The 22,567-nt window shown below is 39.1% G+C and overlaps 1 protein-coding gene across 5 annotated transcripts in view; it reads left to right on the top strand.

The window, feature by feature from the left end:
• TBL1XR1 (TBL1X/Y related 1) overlaps positions 1–22,567 on the top strand; it is a 110,576-nt gene that overhangs the window by 76,534 nt on the left and 11,475 nt on the right. For all 5 annotated transcript variants that reach the window (XM_051782286.1, XM_051782285.1, XM_051782283.1 and 2 more), the window contains 9 exons: positions 12,097–12,199; positions 14,394–14,539; positions 16,010–16,229; positions 18,212–18,344; positions 18,552–18,693; positions 18,984–19,047; positions 19,149–19,246; positions 20,969–21,029; positions 22,221–22,342. In XM_051782286.1, the coding sequence (XP_051638246.1) occupies positions 12,142–12,199; positions 14,394–14,539; positions 16,010–16,229; positions 18,212–18,344; positions 18,552–18,693; positions 18,984–19,047; positions 19,149–19,246; positions 20,969–21,029; positions 22,221–22,342 (1,044 nt within the window). In that variant the 5' untranslated portion in view covers positions 12,097–12,141. The remainder of the gene's footprint in view (positions 1–12,096; positions 12,200–14,393; positions 14,540–16,009; positions 16,230–18,211; positions 18,345–18,551; positions 18,694–18,983; positions 19,048–19,148; positions 19,247–20,968; positions 21,030–22,220; positions 22,343–22,567) is intronic.

The following is a 22,567-nucleotide window of genomic DNA, read 5'->3' as shown; positions in this document are numbered from 1 at the left end:
CTAAAAAAAATCTGTAAGCATTAAATTAATTTTCATTAGTACTCTTTTTTTTTTTTGAGGAATCTCTGATTTAGTATTTTTTTTTTCTGCTAATTGATCTTTAATTAAAAAAATAAAGCCTAAGTGAAGATGGTTTCATATTGCCATTTTGCACTTGTTTACACTGGTAACTGATTTCTGTCACTTGTCCTCAGACACTGCAATGCTGGAGTTCTAAAATGGCTTTTTAAAGACCCAGAGCTGTGGTTTGCACTTTTTAATACCGGTGTTGCATTTGGTTTCATTTAGGAGTAAGATAAAGTGGTGTTGTAGGTGGCATTGATGGAGTGGTATGAGGAAAGGAGGCTTTTTTTTTTTTTTTTTTGCAGATTTGCAGCCTAGTAGGGCAGGGATAGTGGAGGAGAGTGAGAGCAGACATACCTAAAGTAGATTCACATGTTGTTCTGTTTTTACATGCATATGACCAATTGCAGAAGCATGTTATCTATAACTTTTGGGTTTTTTGAAAAGTGGGGATTTTTTTTCTTTTTTTTTCTTTTTTGAGATCCTCAACTCATAATGGTTATTTACCTGCAGAGTCCCACGGGCTCATTTCAGGCTGCTTTAGTGAACAGGGCTGGATGTGAAAATGCTTGGGTAAAGAAAAGAGTTGGGTTTTTAGTCTGAGGGTAAACTTTCTTAAGCTTTCTTTAAAACTCTCCATTCATGCATAATGCTGCAGTCAGTCATGAATTACACGTCTTTAAATCTTTCAAGGTGAACATCTTGGGGCTAGAAAGAACCTGTCAGTTTACATTTAATTTATTCCATGCTTTAGGATGTGTTTCATGGCTGTAGAGAACTTTGAACACTAAATATAATGAATGTTAGCACATATTTTCAATACCAAATTCTGCAGTCCAACTCGAGTTAGATTCTCAACATGTTTAATATCTGGATTAATAGAGAAAAACTTGTCTAAAGCACCGTGTATTTTTACTGTTAATGCTCATAAATACCAGTCTACCTGTTTGCCATCAATCCATAGCTCATGAATAGTACTGGCCTTTTTCCAAGTAGCCAGAAGTATTCAAGGTTTTTTATTTTAAAAAACCACAACAAACCCCTGCATTGTTAATATAATCAATTCATTGTTTTCCCTATCCAAAGGGCACTCTTTGGTTTTTCTTCATCTCAAATTTAAAAATAAATAAATAAATAAGCCTGGCCTCCTCTTCGGTAAGTAGCAGGTTCTGACATAGTTGCTCTTGATTAATGGCCACTAAAGCTGGAAATTTTACCTTCTCTTGTTAACAGTTTATATTTTCCTGACTTGAAATTTTAATAAATTGTAACTGAAGGATCTTCTCTGTGTCCTGTGAGGTTGTTAGGTTGGGGGGTTTTTTTCCACTTTTTTTCACCCCATTGTGGTGTTGTCTCGGAGGGGTTTTGCATTTCATCCTTCATCTTTCAGAAACAGAGTGCTCAGAACTGTTACTATTCAACAAGACATCTGCCTCAGGAAAAGAATTGGCAGCTTTCATGCACTCACAAAGGAATTTCAGAAAAATTATTTGTTGTTCCCAAACTAGATGCTGCCAGAGTACATAATTCCAAAACTTCTTTTCTCATGGGAAAGGCATAAAAGACCAGGCTTAACAATGGGGAAATAAGCCGAGTTTATTTGCGTTTAGAATAGATCAAAGCCTCTTCACCTGTTCTGTTACTGTCTCTTTTTTTTCGTATTTTTATATCCCCAGCACTGCAGAAGTTATGTGCTGTGCCTGATGATCCCTGGTCTTTTCTAAAATACTGTAGGAGTTGGGGAAGATGCTCACACACACACACAGCATCTTTCTCTGGGTCTTCCTCTGCAGGAGATGCTTCTCTTGCTCCATTTATGTGGTCAGTATTATTTATAGAGTAGTTCTGTCAAATTCTATGCTGAAAATAACACCTGCACTTGAAAATAGCTTTGTAGGTGCTGAAAAAGCTGTGGCGAGTGTTCAGGCTCATACATGAAGGGCAGGGCAAATGAATGAGTGAATCCTTTGTTGGAAAAGGTCATGTTCATGAAGGTGACTGTGCCCAGAACAATGTAAATGTGTTTAGTTTTTAGTTTTCCTTTGATTGCTCACTAGGAAACACGAACCAGTCCCCAAAGACCTGCAGAAATTTAGGATAATTACCTGAGTAATGATACCAACCTTAATAAAACCTTAAAATCTAGTGTTTCCCAAAAAACCTATTGCAAATCCATGAGGCAATGGTGGCCACTATTTCAAAACTTGGACTCTAACAAAGTTCATTGGTGTACATCTGGATGCTCTGGGAACACCTAGACAAGGCTGCTTGGGTCCCTGCAGGCTCAGCCTCGCAAGTACCCAGTGACACCACAGAGCAAGATTTGGGAGTCTTTTTGTTTTACTTTTGGTTATGCAAGGATTCTAGGTGTGCAGTATGCAAGGAGGTGCCCCATGTTGTGCTAAATTATAGATGTTGACCTGGTGCAGAGGGGTCCCAGGAGAAGATACTGGTTCCTCTGGCAGGCATGCTCTGGTCCCAGTTTCTGCACCGATCCAGGTGCTGCTAATTCTGACAGGTTCTGTGCTTAGTTACTGTGTGCAGGTGTAACTCCAACTCAATTAGTTGATGTTATGGCAGCATTAAAAACACTTCCTTATCAAGAGTGAGGGAAACCGCTGTGGTAAGTACACTGACCTGAGTCAGACAAAGGCCTTTCTCCTGCAGGCACTTCAGGACATGACTCAGGGCACAAGGACAAATAAAATGAGCAGGGTTTAGTTGGACTAGAAAACACTGTTGTTGAAGATGAATTGAATTTTTTTTTCAACCAGCGGAATTTATTTGTGAGAAATGTTAGCAGCTCATAGTTTGTAATGGAAAAACAGTGAAAGAAGAACGTAGAAAAAGAAATGACTGAAGGAGGTACAGATACAGCCATCACTCTCTTGATGGAGGGATGGATTCAGGAGTGTAGAGTATGTGTAGGCAGTGCACGGTGAGGAGGTGAAAACCAGGGCAGATGCGTGACCACAGGCTCGAGATCGTATGTCAGATCAGGAGATGAAAGCTGGAAGATGGATCACCAGCTTGGGAGAGATAGCAAGTGCAGTGGATGGAAACTGCACAAGGGTCACAGTACAGGAAAAGGGAATAGGAGTCTATGCAGCTGTATGAAAAAATCCCTAGTGAAGAAAGGGCTGCCATTGTAGGAGTGCCTTTCCACAGATGCCTCTGAGAACTACATCTGCTCTTTTAGTGCCATCAGGTAGCAATGTAAATATTTTAATATTTAATATATTAATATTTTTGTCACAAATAGAATCCATTCCAGGCTACATGGTCACTAATCACTACTTCACCCTAAGATTTACAGAACACACAAAAAAACCAAAACCACAGACAGTTGAAAACTGACTAATTACAAAAGCCTGCTCAAATTTCAGTAGTTTTCCATGGACAAATAGATAGCATTAGTTTGAGCTCAGAATGAATCTTATTTTGTAAGCCATCAGCATCCAGGGCAGCAGTGTAGTGAAAAACTGTGTCACTGTTAGTGCACCAATATCCATCAGCTCAAGCAATTGATGTAGATGTAATCACTGTCTCTAATAGAAATAAAGTCGGGGTAATGGAACACTGTCACAGGATCAATGTCTCCTGTTTTGAAAATAAACCCCCTCAGCTTTGCTTTTGCATTTATGTACCAGCAGGCGACCACATCTTTCAATTCAATTGACACAGTCCCTTAGAGCCCTGAATGATCTATTGTGGGAACATCAGGAACAGCGTATTGGAAAAAATGGAATGTTCCTGATCAGACTTATCAGGCCGCATTATTCGGTGGGTTTTCCAGCAGTGAAAATGAGAATAAATCAGCTGAGAGCAGAAACTTAGCACGGTATGGAGATCCTTAACCGCGTTTAACTGTTTAATTTCTACAGGTTCTTGGTCAAAAAGCTTGAACCGCAGTACTTGAGTTTATTTTCAGTGGTGCATGTTCACAGATAGAAGAACATTTTTGAATGTTGCCCCTCCCCACCTTAGTCTCAGCAGAAGCTCTTGACAGGGGTTGTTTTAACTCACTTAAGGGCTCTTCTCAATCCGTTATTTTCTCAGAACATTTTACACAGTTTGATCCAAGCGAGGATTAATGGGTGTGCTCCCACATTCATCCATAATTAAATTTTTTGCAAAGGCTTTAATGAAGCGCAGGAGATTAGTAGTTGTATAGTTGCATGCTTAAAACTGGGTACATGCCTAAGAGGCATATATGGGATTTTAAACAATGTTGCAGATAAGGCTTCTTCCTGTTTCCACCTTTCTTGTGCTTGATTCCAGCAGCTGTTCTGTGTCTACATCCAGAGAGTATTAGCAGGCTGCTATTTTAGTGCTTAGTGCTTTAAGCCACTGAGCAATTTCACAAAGCCTTCTTGAGACAGGGTCTAAAAGTTTGATTGCAAAAGTCTTTATTTATTGAAATTCGTTATTGCTGAAGGACTGTAACTCTGTCTAAAGGGACATCCTTTTAATGGCCTAAGAATGGAAGCTCCTCAGCTTCCTTGACGTTACCTCTGCTCCTAAGATGGCCCCTCCAATAAGAAAATTTTCCCTTTTGAGGGACAGATGGACAGGTGTCTCTTCTGGAGAATTGCCAGGCATTTGTCTGGTGGTTCCCTCTCCGTTACAGGGTTAGATATATTTAGCATACAGAGCCTGGAAGTTGGACTTTGCAGGTCAGCCTGAAGGAATCCATACTGGACAAACCTACACTGCTGCTTCTCCTGGTGACTTTGCTAATTCTGGTCATCAACCAGGAGCTATCACTTTCTGATCAGTTTTAGAAATGCCACATTTCCAGTTTTGCTGCCATAAGCATCTGTTGAGCCTGTGTACAGGTAGGACACTCTAACCCTGAAGGTCATCCCATCAAAATGCCTTCGGTCTGGTTTAGATGTTTGATCAAGGAGAATTGCATAATGTTATATATCCTGGGGTATTCTGAAAAATTATTTAAGTATTGAAAGAGGATGGTAGTTTTATTTTTGAACTACTACGTCTGGTGAGTTTTCATTTAAGCCTGGTTTGTCTGCATCAGTGGGCTTGAGCTCTGTGATTAAAAGCCTTCTCCAAACATGATGTGTGGGCTTGGGATCTTGTGGAGAGTCAGGGAGGGATGGCTTTCATGAAGTAATCAGACTTGAGGCAGGACTCACTGCTAGTGGTTTTACTGCATATTTGGTACATATTCTGAGCAGCTGAGTTTGGCTTTTAAGTTTTAAAGCAATAACATATTTGCATCTGCAGAAGGGTGTATCAGAACTATCCATTTCAACAGGGTTGTAATTGTCATAGAGGAGGGTTGTGCCTGGAAAGAGATGTCATAGAATCACAGAATGGATGGGGTTGGAAGGGGACCTCTGGAGCTCGTTTAGTCCACCTACATCTATTTTCATTTTTACCCAGAAAGTTGAAAAGTCTTTAAAATACTAATATACAATACCTCTTTGCTATTCTGTTACAGGAAATGAGGAGAGTCTTCCTCAAACACATAATTTCTTCTGGTGTTGCACTGTAATAATGTTAAAAAAAAAAAAAAGGTTTAAGAATATAAAGAGTGTCGAATAAAGTGTCAGTACCAGAAATATCCCTGTTTCCTTAGTCAGCCTAGGGATTTACAAAATATGGCTGCCAAGAATCACTGCAAGATGCCCTAAAGCTGTCCAGGAAGATGTATTTTTAACTCTAGAAAGTATAGAAATGTGAAGCCTTGTAGCCATAGCCCTGGAAATATGATGCTGAATATATTGTCGCTAGTGTCTCTGCTGTAACATCCGGAATCCCGGCCTCCTGGGTCACACAACATATGACTTTGGGGAGGAGATTTGGAGTTCAGTAATTAAATACTACTTTGCTCTAGGCAAAACCAACAAATGGGCTTTATCTGCAGCATATTTTGTAACAGTACTCAGGGCTGGGATCGGTGTTTCTGGGGACTGAATACTCAGATAAGTAGACGGTAACTTATTTTAACCAAGGTTTTGGGTGGTTTTTTGTTTTGTTTTGTTGTGGGTTTTGGGTTTTTTGCTCCTTTTCCCCTTCAGGGTTGTAATTCTTTCTCTTGAGAAAATTTCAGACTGGCTTTGTCATCTTGTATGCTTCATACTCTCAAATTGGCATGAAAAGAGAGAGACTGTTGCCATAAATTAGGTCACTAAAGCTGAAGTACAGAATGCAAATATTTATCGCCTGAGCTAAGGAAGACAATTCAGATGAGAAAAGGAAAAGTTATTTTTTTAGTATTTGGAGATTAAGCTGTATTCTTGGTTAAAAGCAAAGCAGTAGAGTTAAAAGCTGAACATGAGAAGCATCACTTGGTTTAAATTGCTAGAAGGAAAACCAACAAAGTCTGATTATATGAGAAATCAGTAAGAAGGTTCATGAGATAGAATTACAGATATTTTTTTAATGCAGTTTCACATTTGACATATATTATTGAATCTTAAATAAAAGGGCACATTTAAATAGTAGCAATTTTGGGACACGGGTAAAAATCCAGAAAATGAGAACTTTATTTTGAAATACTGCAAAAAACCCCTCATACATCTAACTTAAAAAAAGTTTATCTTTAAATTCAGAAGGTTAGAAAGAATTCCCACCTGCAGATTGTCAGGTAGGAGAACGTGAGGGATCATTCGTATTGTGCCTGATAGAGTTTTGACCCCCCATCGCTCAAGTGACAACGTGAAAGAATAAGTAGGAGTGTTTAAAGCAAGTAGTTGATACAGTTAAAGAAAACTCAGCTTTTTATCTTTTTAAAGTGTGAGAAAACATTCATTTTTATCAAAATTGATGTCTCATAAATTCTAACAGAAGGACATGGGTCATACACTGCATGCTTGAACCACTAATTTATTTTATGAGTTCTCCTTTATAAAGTGTTTCTAAAAGGCTTTACAGAACTCTTCTCTGGATGTAGTCTTAGGAAGACTTGGGGCATTGGTGCCTCACTGCCCTAATCAACCCAGATGCAGTTGGAGAAGTGGTAGAGTTCAGTATATCAGCACTTTGCTGGGCTACAGGGATTGTCTGTCACCTGAGTCACCGTGGCAGTGATCACAGAGCTGTCGAGGGCAGCAGGTTTGCCTGGCTGAGGGACTCACAGTATTTGTGGCAAAGCATAACAGGGAGGAATTGTGTCTCACATGCAGTACTGAAGTATTATTTTTATGATACCTGATAAAAATATAAAGTGGAGTGGTAATAAAACCTTCCAAAGGCCTTGTAGGCATATTCAGGCTTTTTGGGTGGAATTAAAAAAAGTTCACGTTCCCAGGTGGAGTCACGTAATTTGCCTTTTTTTTAATGGTCATGGTCATTAAAACAAGGAAGATTCTTAAGCAACAGTTAATAAAATGGTGTCACTGTCTATGTGCACACATGCTAGCAAAATATTTGTCTGGATTTCTTGCAAAACAGGAAAAAATAAAAGCTCTAGTGGCAATATTTCTGTACTAGGGGATTTATTGATTCTGTAACCAGACTTCTGTTTTCCATGGATAAATGTAGCAGTCTGCCTATATCTGAACATTAAGCATTTTTCAGAGCTACCCAGAGCATGAGCTGCTCCCTTTAACTTATCATATCTGGTATCAAACTAATGATTGGTATGTTTTGGGGAATTATTATTCACAGCAACCTGCCAGGTTTTCCTGTTATCCTATCTAATGAGGATGTGTTAGAGCCCACCTACAACTGCAGAAATATCACTTTCTTAGGCTGTTATTTGATGATACAATAACTCTAATTGTAGTGTAAATCTAGTGTACGTTATCAAATGGTGATTAAGAGATACACAGCACTAATCTCATTTATAAACTTTCTCTGCCAGTTCAGGTTTGTCTGAAAAGAAACCCCAGAACAACAAAAAAACCCTATTAGGCCAGGAGCCATATCGGGCAGCATCTGTTCTCCAGCATTTGGCATGAACCTGGAAGAGGAGTACAAAGCTATAATAAACATGCAGAGTGGAATAATGATTTGTCAGAAATACAATCAGATTTTCACTGTTGGGCTCCCATTAGCCTGCAGATCTGGTGTTGGTGAGAGTAGAATTTGATCTCCTTATTAGCAGATTTTACTTGTAAATTTTACCCGAAGTGTGAAGTGTGTGAATTGTTCTCAAGGGACGGAGGTGCTGGGCTGAGACCTGCCCTGTCTGATGTGGGGTAGGCAGGTACTGAAACACAGGCACAGTTTTGCTGTTAGGGAGCAAAGTCAGAGCTGATGTGCTGTCTCTGGGAAAAGAAACCTCATTTCCTTTTTAAAAAAGTAGCTTCCAAAAGAGTTTTGAAGTGATTCCTGACGTGGAACGAGCGGGTCAGTTTGTGTAAAGTGCAGGCATGTGTCTGATCTGTTCCTGACGTGTGGTTTTAAGTAAATCTTAAGGCCAGCATCTGTATAGACTGATACATGTAATGCCTGATAAATTTGAGAGTTTAGGGGCTTTGTGTAGCAACATTAAAAGTTACCTGGGATATCTGGATACTATGCAGATTCTAGTTAAACAGCAGTGTTATCAACCACAGGCAGCACATCCTCCGGGAAGGGGATCCTACAGAAAACCAGTGTCTTTGGCTTGGTGTTTTCAGATGATCGAGGGAGAACAGGGTGACAAGTCACACTGAAATCCAGTCTCCTTGGCACTGTGTCACTGCTGAGCATTGCAGGGATGTGTGGGTTGTGAACCTGAGAAGGCGTGTGCTGAAGAGGACTTGATTTTGAGTAGTGAATATCAACCTTGGTGTGGTCTCAGGGACTGGAAGCCCATGAGAAATTTGGGCATGGTTTATAAGCCCCGTTTTTTTACATGTTATGGGGTATTTTATTTATTTAATCCTAATTTTACCAGTAAGGAGTCTCATTCCCATGCGCTGCGCCTGCTCCAAGGTGCAAAACAAAAGCAGAGGCAAGTGGGAGAGATTCCCTTTAAAAGCAGACTTGGATCTGAAACAGCAGTGTGGGTGCATCATGCTTAGCCATGTAATTCCACAGGATGTTTTGAGGAAGACTTGGAATTTTTTTAAGGGCTGGAAAAAAAGGGCCTCAAGGATCTTGTTACATTTTCGGAGTGGATTTGGGACATACAGCTGCAAATATTTTAAGATATTTTTAATCGTCCCTTTGCAAATTAGGCAAAAAATATGACTGGTTGGAGTTATATGTAACTTCTACTTATTTTTGTGTCATTTTTCTGTGTCTTTTTGGTGACTTAATTCCTGTATCTAAAATAAAGAGCAATATTAATATTTATTAAGTACCCAAAATAAGTAGTTGATTGCACGTGGAAATAGTGGATTTGTAGGAAATAAGCCAGCATTAATGAGTTGGATTTATTAGTATCTGTGGTACATGTGTACAGGCGTGGGTGGATGCAGAGATAAATTTATTTTTTTCTCCTGTAATTTTCTTGTTTTCAGCCTTTCTTCCTCTATTAGTGTTTCCATTTACGTGACGCCACTTCTAAGAAATCTCCTCTGTCACCTCCCAGACAAGCCTTGTGGCCATGTTGGGGCACCAGGGAAAACAGAGTTCACGTGGTTCGTAGGTTAGCAGGTTTATTTTCTTTGCCATTACTGTTTTTCTTCGGCAGACACCCTTAGCAAGTTGTAACTTCTTGAAGTGAGGGGGTGGCCGTGTGTGATGAGCACTGAGACCAGCATGACCGGTGTGTCCCCTCTCCATCCCACCTCTGCTCCTTCTCACCATCATCCCCTCACTGCTGCTGTCTCGGGTCATTCCCACTGGGTGCTTCCCAGGAAGCTGTGAGTGAGAAGGAGAGGAAGAAGCACAACTCCTTGGGGTGGAAACAACAGCAGTTTGAGGGTTGGCAGCATAAGCCTGTCAACCACAATCCATCCCTGTATCAATTCAGAACTTGTCAAAGGGAAATAATTATTGTATCATCTCATATCTGTACTTCTGCTGTATTTCCTCTCTAATGGGACATTTTGCCTTGGGAGGGGAAGGAAGATGGATTTGGTGTTCCTCGTTCTTCTCACAGTTCCTTGCATCCCTTGTCTGTGGACACTTGTCCCTGGGCCTGGGCTGGGGGAGACACAGCAGCGAGCTTTCAGAAAGTGTAAATAGGCACAGAAAAAATGGATTAAAAGCTGTATCTTGGTAAAACACTGGAACCTTCTGCACCCTTTTCAGTTTCACGTCCTCATCAGGCAGGCAGTGTATTTATTGAAGGCATTCCTGTGTTTTTTCTGGTTGTCAGGGTCCCGCAGCCAGTGCTGCACTGCCACCTCCTGATAGCCGGGTGCCAGCTCCTGCCTTGCCAGAGAGTCTTGTGGAAAACACTTGGAACCAGCCCTGAAAAAATGAGGCTCGTTTGATTTGGGCAGGGTGAAGAACACTTTTGACAGACAAGAAAAACGTTAGGGGTTTTTTTTTTTTGTCTTCAGGTGAATTTATGTGGGATTTCCACGGTTCTGCTTTGAGTGGGGAGCCCTCTATTTATTAATAATTCAGGACTTCTCTGTGTGGCAAACAGTGCTTTCATCTGATTCCTGCCTTTTGATCTATCTTTTTTGGTGATGCAGCAAGGTCTTAAAAATCAATGACAGATCCATGAAACAAATACTGCCATTTGTGCATGTGTGTGTGTAATGTAAAAAGGTTTCTTTATGAGTCTCTTAAAAGTTAATTACCTTTTTTCTCTGAAGGAAAATATTGTTCCTCTTCCTACATAATTTCTCTGTAACAAACAATCTTAAAAAAAGATAATTTGTGCTACGTATGGCAACAAAACATAGCTCAATAAATTGGTGTTTGGTCCTGCACATGGTGAAATTGGTTGCTAATACACGAAATGGCTAAAAATGCCATTCATTTCACATACTGCTCAGTAAATAAGCCCTCAAATTATATTGGAATTTGGCAGGTGTGTCTTGTACCCCAGTCATGGCTGGTGGCTGTGCAGAGGTGGGGTAGGGTTGGTATCAATGCTCCTTCCTTTACCGGTCCTGTTGCACCCACTAGAAGTTATTGTACTGGAGCAATTATGGTGGTGAGTGGCTGGGTAAAAAACCTAAGAAGGTTTGCTGATGAAAAGTACTGGATGGATAGTAGGAGCAGGAGATGGACATTATTTCATAATGTGTTCTGGAAGCTGATGTTTTTACTTGTTTACTTGGAAAGGTCAGGGTTTTCAAACATTCAGAAGTCATGAGAATGTTCTTAAAAATGAGACTAGGAGTTAGAAAAAAAATACTGTATTCTGTCTCTTCTTGTTTTAAAGACTCTTCGTTGCTTCAGGTTTTCAGAGGTTTTCATCAAAAGTATACATAGTCAGATACATTATTTGTCTTGCTAAATGTTTACCATTTATAAAGTCGGGGGAAAATAGTATATATGTATGTCCATCAATATTTTTAAAGTATTGAATGAAAACCTAGAGAAATGTTGCTACAAAAGATCTGTTTAAAGCTTGTCTCTAATGTCAAGAATTGCTTTTGCAAAGCTGAGGTTTATGGCTGAGATGTTTTCTAATTTTTAGTGGAAATAACTGGGCTTTCTTTGAACAGATACCATGTTGTAGCCCATATTGCACCTTTTTACTAGAGAAGGAATACCTGAAAATAAGAGTGGATTAGAAAGTAAAAGTGGGAACTTGCTTGGATACAAAGTGAAACCAAGTTCTTGGTCTTTGTTAGCCAGGAAGAGAAAAATCCACGTTTTAAAAGTGTTCCATAGCAATAATGTTGAATAGATGAAACTCACTTGATTATTTTTTAAAACCTTTGAAATGAGACCTTTTTAATACTGGTATTAAACAGCATAGTTCCCCAGTCCGTACCAATTTGTATTGTTTGAAAATCTGGCCCCTCCATATTTAATTTACTGACCTTTATGTTGTGGTGAGACAAATGCCTTTTTAATGACTCCAGTAGACTTATTTGCATCATAAAATAAAACTATTGTCTATGCTGCCAGGGAAGTACTTAGTTTATAAATATAGCTTTTGTTGGGAAATACCTATTAGGTACTAAAAATATTTAATTGACCTACTTTTCTTTTTATTTGCAGGGTTGTGTCCTTTGTTGTGACCTCATGGTTTAATTGGGAATAAAGATGAGTATAAGCAGTGATGAGGTTAACTTCCTGGTATATAGATACTTGCAAGAGTCAGGTGAGTTTTTACAATTCTGTTTATTAAACAATGCATAATTTATTTGGTCTTCATCGGCAACCGGCTTTAGCAAACGCAGGCTCATTTAATTATTTTGCCAGTAGGCATGTGCTTCTGTCTGAACTGTTTCTTGGTATTTCTTCTCAACAAGAGAACGAATCCCTGCCAAGTTACCTTCTGTAACTTAATCAGATTTAGTCATTTGGAGTCTTCAGATGGCAGTCAACCAGCCAAGGACTCACTCGATTGCTAGAAATGCATTTTCCTGGAGATCACTTCTCTGCAGGGTGACCGTGGCACTTTACACCATTTTCTTCGGAGCTACTTGAAGAAGAAAATAGGATGATTAGCAAAATACTGGTTTTTCCCATGTTCTTGGAGTAATGGTGCTCCTGCAAGCTGGTCTTGTGTCGCTGAATTCCTTGCCTGAATGTGACTGTGGGAGGGCAGATGTTGCTGTGCTTCGAAGGAAGAAGTGGCAACTGTGACTGTATGGCTTGTATCACTTGAATCTAAATGGAGATGAACAGATTTTTTTACAGTCTTGGGTTCCCAAAAGCCTCCCTCCCTGCAGGACGCTTTCTTGGAGGATCTTGTCCTTTGGCATCAGGCTAGCCAAAACCTCCTGCTTCTTGGGAGTAAAAGGCAGTTGAATATTGTCAGACTTAAAAAGAAACCTTTTTGATATCATATTCATCCAAACTGACTGTGTCTGTAAAACACAAGCAAGAACACAGCAGTGTTCCCTTATTTTTAAAGCCTCCCAAACCCAGTCGGATCAGCAGTTTGTGTTGCATGTTTGGGTTTCTAGATGCGGCCATATGGCTGCAGGGAGTTTTGTGGTGGTGGTTATTCTTGAAGCTGTGTAAGAGACAACATCATCTTTACTCACAGCTGTGACATTGACTGCTTAATGCAGCCTACATTTAGAACGGGTAGATTTGACTGGAAGTCAGGGCATGCCCTAGTAAATGAACAAGGGATGATTGTCAGCTGCCAGGAGGGAATATGATCTCAGCAATTCATAAAAGAAGTCTGCATATTAAAGCAAGAATAAACTCCAGTCTTAAGATAAGGGTGTAAGAGATCAACTTTAATGTGTGTGTATATATATATGTATATTTAAAACTACATAATATATATTTTACCTCGCTGTTTCAACATTTACTGATTCTTAGTTTTGTTTAGTGATTGCTGATGGGTGGCTTCAGGCTTCTTGAAAATGCATTTGGCTCATGCAACATAGGTTCACTTCTCATGGACTTCCCAATTTGAGACAGAGAAGCACCAGAAGCAGTGGTGGATGGCAGAGTTTTTCAGTATCTGCCTGTCAAAAGAAAGCAGAAACTCACCGTTCCGTCTGAATTTACTGAAAACTATTACACGTTCTCATTCCAGTTGCAGATTGCTTTTGTCACAGAAGCCAAACTTACAAAATTGCTTCATCTTCATTTGAAAGTTTTCAGGCAGCTTCTTACTTACCTGACAGGGTAAAAGGAAAAAAAAAAAATAAAGTGGTTTAAGAAAAAATCCATGACAGAAAAGTTAATTTGCTGAAACAACTATTTTTCTCTAGGTTAAATTCAGTTTTTCAGGGTGATCAAATAAGTAGCAAGCAGCTGCCAGTGCTGCACCATAACATGTTTGCTACTTCTTAATCAGTGCACAGTGCTGATGTAGCTCTAGGTGCCAAAGCATACACAATTATGACAGCACTGTACCGTGAGCTGAATTCTGTTCTATGTACAGATCCATTTCGCTTTCATGGGTATCAAATCACTGAGTAAAAATAGCAAGTGAGTCTTGGTATGTTGGGGAGATATATATATATATATTTTTTTTATTAAATACTGTATATTATGCAATACACACGTGTAGTTTATGAATATATAAATATGTTTAAATGCTGTTGTGAACTGTATATTTTATGGTTTTTTATTGACTCATGCACAGATATTCTGCCAATGGTACCGTAGTTGTGTTCATATTTAAACGTTACTTTTATCTTTTTGTGTGTTTAAATTAGAGACATATGAGGGAAATGAGGTGTTTTGCTGAGGGTTTTTTGTAGCTCATGAACATGCTGTAACTCTGTATAAGTTGCTCAGGTTTGTAAACAGAAGATCCTGCCATGGTACAGCAAATAGCGTTGTCTGTCTGTAAATCAATTCTGATGTTTTTACCTTGTCTTTAGGGTTTTCCCATTCAGCATTTACCTTTGGTATAGAGAGCCATATCAGCCAGTCTAATATAAATGGTGCTCTGGTGCCACCAGCTGCTTTGATTTCCATCATCCAGAAAGGTCTACAATATGTAGAGGCAGAAGTCAGTATTAATGAGGTAAGGAGGCTTTGCCTGCTGGTGCATTGTGTCCTTGCTTGCAGTAAGTTTGAATGTTAGTATTTTTTCTTAACTTTCTTGTATCCTATTTATTTACTTTTACTTCAGATTCCTTACTGCTGGTGTTCACCATGACTCCAGTGGTGGAACCAGAATGGAGTGACATAACTGGGTAGGGGTTCTGCCCAGTGCAGCCACACAACACCAGGCATGGTGTTCTGGCTCATTGCTTAAAGGTCCGTTGTCTGTAGAGTTTTTACCCTAATATAATGTTGTAGTACATCCAGACAAGTGAGATAAGATAATAATTGAGACAAGTAATCTCTTAATTTTTTATTTTCCTAGGCTGGCAGTAGGGAGGTGGGAGAGCACTATGCAGCTCTCATTTGGGTGATGTGTCGTTATAATGAAGTAATGAGAGCCCAAAGGCAAGGTTTCCAAGTAGAGAGAGGGTTTGAATTTGTGGCAGGAAGGATGAAGGTAAATGCCACTTTGCCTTTTGCCTCTGCTGGCTAATTCATCTTGAGCAGGATCTATTAAATTTGATGTTTAAATGGTTATTCCAGCAGTACAGAAAGCTATATATCTTCCTGCCTGATGCTGCAGACACTCACCCTCAATTTCCATTCTCATTTATGCCTGGAAGGTTAGCAGCCTTTCTATGTGTCAGTTAGATCACAGAAGGAAACTATTTTTTTCCTCTACTAATTCTACTCCCTTTCCAGTCTCCCTTATGCCTGCTGTTTATATGTAGTTTTCATAGTTCCAAGCAAATCCTTTCCCTTAGGAAGCTTCAGAAAAATAAAGCAAGTGATAGGAATAGAAGAAAGAGACCCTGTATTTATTGCAAGGAATCCTTCTAGCTCCTAAAAATAGATCCTTACAAAGACCTAGCATATGTATAAGTGTATTTTTAACTGGGTCTTGTCCATTTCAGGATAAAATTCTTCCTTGCTGTTTGAAAGCATGCCAGCACTGTTTAAAAAAAGGAAGAAAACTAGTCAACTCTCCAGATAATATGTTTATGGAAAGTATTAGTCTAATAAGATAGAATAACTTCACAAGTCAGTGACCCGAGTTGCAATGTTTGCAGCTCGCTCTTCAAACAAACCATTAGATTTTGCTGCAGCCACTCATGTTTGAAATCATATTCATAGATGGCTTACAGAATTTTTTGCTTTAGCAGACGAATTAGCAAACTCAAAGCAAATAACTTTTGATTCCACAGGCTCTCCCAGAGGCTGCAGTGGCTTTTTTTGCATATTTATAGTGGCCACTTAGCTTTAGATCAAAATTCCAATCCTGACCACGACAATGATGAGATACCACTTCCAGCACCATTTGTTATATGTATCGTATTAAATCAGAACATTTGCTTTAGTTTTTCTTGGAATTTTTGCCCATAATGTTAATTTGTACTTGGTGTTGTCTTTTTTTTTTTGTTTGTTTTCTCCCTCTGCTATAATTTAGGATGGTACCTTGTTTGATGGTAGGCCGATAGAGTCTCTCTCACTGATAGACGCAGTGATGCCTGATGTGGTACAGACAAGACAACAGGCCTACAGAGATAAACTTGCACAACAACAGGCAGCAGCTGCTGCAGCTGCAGCTGCCACCAACCAACAGGGATCAGCAAAAAATGGAGAGAATACTGCAAATGGGGAAGAGAATGGAGCACATACTATAGCAAGTAAGTTGAGACAGAAATGACCTTAAGCTGTGATAGCATTTTCTTGTTGTTTCTCAAAATATGAGCCAGTAGACAGTGATGTAAAAGTGAAGAGGTAACCTCTCAGCTTGCAGAGAATACCTTCAGATGGTGTCTCACCTTTGACTGTCCCCAGTTTGATATTTGGAATTGCAGGAGATGCAAACTTCTGAATTCAGTAATTCAGCATGTTCCCTAGACCCAATCTCACTTCTATTACTGCTCCTTTCCCATCATCTGGAGGTTTTTCACAGGACCCTCTGAAAGCTCTTGCAGAAAATAATCAGAGACAACTCTTAAAACGTTGCACCTCCTCAGGTTTGGCCCCTGTACAGGGAAAGAGGACTCTGCCAATCCACAGCCAGTTAAAACTGAGCATTGAAGCTCCACAAACTCCTTCCAATAGGTTCTGTTATCCATGGATTGGGAGCTCTACCTGGCTCCCCCTAGGACAGGCCTACCTGAGGTCATGGTTGCTGGGACAAGTCGTGTGTCACTTGTCTCTTTTGTCAGTATCAGTTTTCATGATTTGCTATTCAGAATTATTCAATGCAACTGCTTTCAAGGTTGGTTTATTCATCAATTCCATTCTAGCTGTGATTGGTGAAATAAATGAGTTCTCTTTGTCGTCCCTGATCAAAGGAACATACATACCTTACAGTCAGGCTCAGTATGGAAAAGTTTGGGTCAGGCGTTAAAAAATCATTCTGAAAATATTGTTCTGGAAGTCTGAATTTCACATTTAAGAGTGGGAGTTACAGCTCTTGCTGTAAAAACACCTGAAGAAATGACATTTTTGAGAGAATATTAGTATCAGACCACATACAAGTTCTGGATTTTACTAAGAGTTTTTTTTTTAGTATATATGATAAAAAGCTGGAAATATAATTTTGGCTGAAACAAATAAGATCTCTACTTTGATGCTCGCATTTAAAAATCTCAAAAGGACATCTATCTACTCATTAACTGTTAACTGGATAGAGAAAGGGTAACCCTCGATCACAGCACTGTTAACTGTGATCTACCAGCAGCCCCTGCTGGCTGGTACAGCACTTCATACTGGCATCGATTCTCTGACTGAAGCAATGCTTTATATGGTGTCTTTCTGAAAAGTATGCATGTTCTAACAGCCTTTTCTGTTTTCTCACACGTACAAACAGTGACAGAAACCCTTAATGCTAAATTAAGCAATAGATGTGGAATGATTTGTTTAACTGCGGTGAATAAGTACGGAACAGGTGAACTGTGCAGCATTTCTCATATTCTGCATTTACACCCAGCGTGAATTTATTTTTAATAATAGAAAATGATTGATGGTAGATGCCAAGAGAACTATTGAATTACCCCCAGTGTGTTTTACAGAACAATATGGATATAACCTCAGTTCCACGTAGGAAGTTCTGTGTTGCCACAATTCCATGGTAATTGCTGAGAGGTTCTGTTATCAGTTTACTGTATCACCAAATGTGATTATATTAATTAAAGCCATTTTGTAAATGAAGTGTCTGAGATGTAGATTTAAAACCTGTTTGATTGCAGTTGTTGAAAAGAGAGATTTCTGAAAATGAATGTGTAAGAAGCATATTTGAAAGCACAAGTTAGACTAGTAACATATTTTAACTGCAGCACTGGGCCTGAGAAACTGAATACTTGTAACAGCATTTGTTTTTTAACATAGCAAAAAAATAACTTTCAACCTCAGTTTTGAAGCCTCAAAATTAAATCCATGTGGATGTGAAGGTTTAGAAGGGCAAAGAGCTTTCCCACATTTTTGAAACTCCCTGTCTGTTTATAGCACTTCATAAATTGGAACTGGAAAAATAAGGGAACGTGACAGCTTTGTCGGATTTTTACATCACATAAATTGTGGATTGTTGTCCTTATCCCAGAAGAATCTGACCCGTACAGTAGTATTGTCCCAAAATATTAAAATCCACCTCTCTCTACTGTTTCCCACAATGCAGATAATCACACAGACATGATGGAAGTAGACGGAGATGTTGAAATCCCTCCCAACAAGGCAGTGGTGCTGCGTGGCCATGAATCTGAAGTATTCATCTGTGCCTGGAATCCCGTTAGTGACCTTTTGGCCTCGGGGTATGTGCACTTTGCAGGAATGTGTGGAATATCCGGCTCACCGCTGAGTGCTGATGGCAACGAGTTAAAATAACACCTACCCCAACGCCCTCTGTGCCAAGTTTGCTGTCTAGAAAAGAGTACTTCCAACTGTATTTTTTTATTTTAAATAATAACAATAATAATGTGATATAATTATATATGATACTATCCAATAATGTTTTGTAGATCTGGAGATTCGACAGCACGGATATGGAACCTCAGTGAGAACAGCACGAGTGGCTCGACGCAGCTGGTACTTCGGCACTGCATCCGGGAAGGAGGGCAGGATGTACCCAGCAACAAAGATGTGACATCACTGGACTGGAACGTAAGTGCAAAAGGCAGTGCTCAAAACATCCAGGGAAAATTATACTTAAAGTTTTGCGTAGTCAAATTTTAAGTGACAGCAACGGTGCATCCTCTGGTGGCGCCTGAAATATTGCTGTTTTGAGTGGCGTTGTAATTTCTTCTATTTGCACTTATGGAACTTCTTTTTAATAAGTTGTAGTCAGTGGAATAAATACCACAAATCTTATGCAGATGTATTCTACCTGAAATTTGTGCTCTTTAGGCTTTGAGTTATACAGTAAAAAAAATAAATGACCTTTCTGCTGACAGAGTGAAGGTACACTTCTAGCAACTGGGTCTTACGATGGCTTTGCCAGGATATGGACTAAAGATGGTAAGTAAAATACTTTTAATTTCCAATATATTTTCCTGTATTGTGGCTCACAGCATAGTTTTTTATTTTTTTAATGTATTCATATCAATATAAATTTTCAGGTAATCTTGCCAGCACCTTAGGGCAACATAAAGGTCCTATATTTGCGTTAAAATGGAACAAGAAAGGAAACTTCATTTTAAGTGCAGGAGTGGACAAGGTGAGATAATCTTTGGTAAAATTAAAATTCTTTCCTTCACCATTATAATCTAATTGTAAGCAAAATAACAAAGCTATGAAAAGTAAGTAAATTGAACTGAAGGCATGGATGTAAATATGTACTTAGAAAGAACTTGTTATTCTAGCTGTGTTTCTTTGGGTTTCATGGTAGTTTATTGAGATATTTTAATTTCTTAGATTTCAGTGTCCATGGATCTCTTTGCAATTAGTTTAGCCTAAGTTGGAAAGTACGTGTGTTGAAGGCAGAAACATTAAACCTTTTAAAACCAAATCATCTAAAATTTAGTGAAGCACTTTATGCAAAGCCTCAGGGGAAAAAAAATCACTGAGTTGGATATCAGTCAAGCCTGAGAATGGTTGAAAAGTTTAGAGCTGGAATATAAGGGAAGTCAATATATGTAACTGGGGAAGTGCCAGTAGTGTAATGCCATGGAGCTCATTGTTTAACTGTGTTTTATTTCACATCTCTAAACAAACTTAGACTCACAAGGTCTTTAAATTCAGAGCTGTTGTTAGTGTGAGAGATTCTACGAATATTAGGAAGGACACATAGTGATGAAGAATAGTCTTAAGATGAATTCAAAGAATCAAATAGAGTGTTCAAAAGTGTAAGAAGAGTTGAGTAGCTGATTCAAGGTGCAGAAGTCAGCACAGGCTTTCTCTTAGCGAGAGTAGCAAACTGCAAGCTCAGTACAACCACTTAAAACTGGCAGTGTCACTGTAAAGCTGTAAATTCTCTCCTTTATTTGTTATTTTTTTCCTGCACACATTTAACCTGGTTTGCTTTAGTGCCCAGCTTTATAAATGCTTGTGCTGGCACAAAGGAAGGAAAATGGAATGTTTCAAAGCATGGAAAGGATGTGTTTCCTCTTTTGGCAGCTGTGATGGTTATGCCAGTTTTTAAATCTTTGTAGAGGTACAGCTTTAATTTGCAGAAAAATATTCTGGAGGAAAATAGAAGCCTTGTTTCAGTCAATAAAACCTCCTAGACAAAGCAACTGAGTTTATGCTTCGAAAAATATTCAGCATTAGCAGAAAGATTGTTCCAACCTTAATGCTTCTTTTTCATAAATTATTTATGCAATCAGTTCATGCTTCCATTGAATGTGTCTCAAAATTTTCACTGATCGTTGAGGTAGATCAGGGATATTGGCAAATAATATAGTGGTCATAAGACACAAATTTTGTCCTGTAAGATTTCTTTAACCAAAATATTGGCAGAGAATAGCTCAGAACAAAATTGCACCCTTAAATCTTTCAGAATGTGACCAGTTGTTGATAAGATCTCCTTAGGGACAAGTGAGTAGTTGATATTACAATCTGAATATTCAAGTATTTGAAATAAAAGTAGATGTATGGAATGTATTACAAGAATATAAATAGGACTAAGGAGGTAAATCTATTTAATTTTTGTTTATTAAAAATAAAAAAAGCCCACAACTCCCTTCTGCCCTCCAGACCTCAAAATGTTGTGATTAAACACCTTTCTAATATTACAACATATTAAGGTTTTCTACAGCTGTCTGTACGTCTACTACCATTTCCTTTAGTAGTGGTTAAAACACTGGAAATGTATAATCAGGATCAGGTTTGGGTGGTGGGGAGCAGCATAGGTACTCTGGTACTTGTGAATGGTGGTAATTGTTGGGAAATTACCAATTTGTACAAGTTTGTTTATTGTTTATTTATCTGTTTAATACAGACCACAATTATTTGGGATGCCCACACTGGCGAAGCCAAGCAGCAGTTTCCTTTTCATTCTGGTAAGTCTTGATTTTGGTCATTCAGGATTGTCATCTGAAAAGATGAAAAAAGTGTTATTTATTAAAGTAAGTTAAAAGATCCAGTGCTTGTGGTGCTTGTTCACACCATTTTAAAATCTAACAGGCAGTCTTTGGTTACTGACGCCCATATTCGTAATGAAAATGTGAACAAAGGTAGATTTGTTCTGATTTTATAACTCACAGTATTACTGCATTTCTGTGAAAGTCATAAGAGATAAATAATCCAAATATTCCCGACTTTCTGTAGTACAATGGCAGACAAATCAAGTGGGTGGGCCACGAGGGACTTGTGTTTATTACCTAAGGACTGCATTTGTCATCTTCCTGCTACAGTAATCCAGCCCCGCATCCCATTGTTCCCTACTTCCTGCTGTGCTGTCCCCAATTTGTTTGGCCACAAACCAGCTGAAAGGCTGTTCAGTGGCCAGCTGGGATGAGAGTGCAGCCTCACAGGAGGTCAGACAAATTGCTCTGTGGGCTGCATGCTGAGCAAGCCTGCCAGAATCAGCTGAGAAATAGAAGGGAAAGGATGACGGACATGTCATTGAAGGGCCTTTAAGAAATGTGTCCACTCTTCATTCTGCTCACACTACATTTCCAGTGGCATGACAACAATAAAAAAACTTCATTATTTACTCCAAGCAGTTCTGAGTGCTATCTGCCATAAATATCTGGCTTGATCAAATGGAATATGTTGCCCATGATTAAGCTTCAAGTTACCACACCTTATAATACTGGAATTAAGAAAGGAAGTAAATCATTACCTTTCCCTGGCTGTCATCTATCAGCACGGGCAGGGGCTGTTAATGGAGATGAGCTCATGTGTGACAACGTGTGAAGTTGTGGGAACCTGTTCTTTGTGCTGACTCCTGAGATTTATTTATACATGGCTTAACTGCAGCCTGGTGTCCTGCTGCCCTGTCTTCTGTATAACTTCCATTTCAGATATGTTCTTTATTTTAATGACTTATATTAAATTTTGTTTCATTTTGTGTAACTCATTTTGACTGCATTTCTTACTGTTCATGGTGTTTGATTATCTTCAGAGCTGCTGTAAAATTAATCATTGCTTCCTGTTGGCATTTGTTCTAAGGTGGTGTGTGCTGAATTTGCACATGAAATTCCTGCAGAATACAGGAATAGCTTTAAATGTCTTTCTTTTTCTTTTAGCACCAGCATTAGATGTTGATTGGCAGAGTAACAACACATTTGCCTCTTGCAGTACAGACATGTGTATTCACGTTTGTAAACTAGGACAAGATAGGCCCATCAAAACCTTCCAGGGTCACACAGTAAGTACTGGAAGATTGGGGATTGCTCTGATATTTTTATTAATGAGAGACTGGGGGCCCAGTAAACTTGCCAGTACACAGCACTTGTACAGGCAATAGGTGCACATACAGGTAGTTGTGGTTAAGGGCGTATGGTAACTGTAGTCTTTGTGATTATTAGAGCAATTCTCACTCCCACGTGCAGCTTCTTTTGCCAGTGCCAGAATGCAAAAGTGAGCTTTAGAA

The sequence above is a fragment of the Manacus candei genome, unplaced genomic scaffold, assembly GCF_025592945.1.
Source record: "Manacus candei isolate 608988 ecotype Guabito, Panama unplaced genomic scaffold, ASM2559294v1 h1tg000015l, whole genome shotgun sequence".
NCBI classification, from domain to species: Eukaryota; Metazoa; Chordata; class Aves; order Passeriformes; family Pipridae; genus Manacus; species Manacus candei.
Note: the sequence above shows the minus strand (reverse complement) of the source record. Positions and strands in the feature narration are given on the sequence as shown.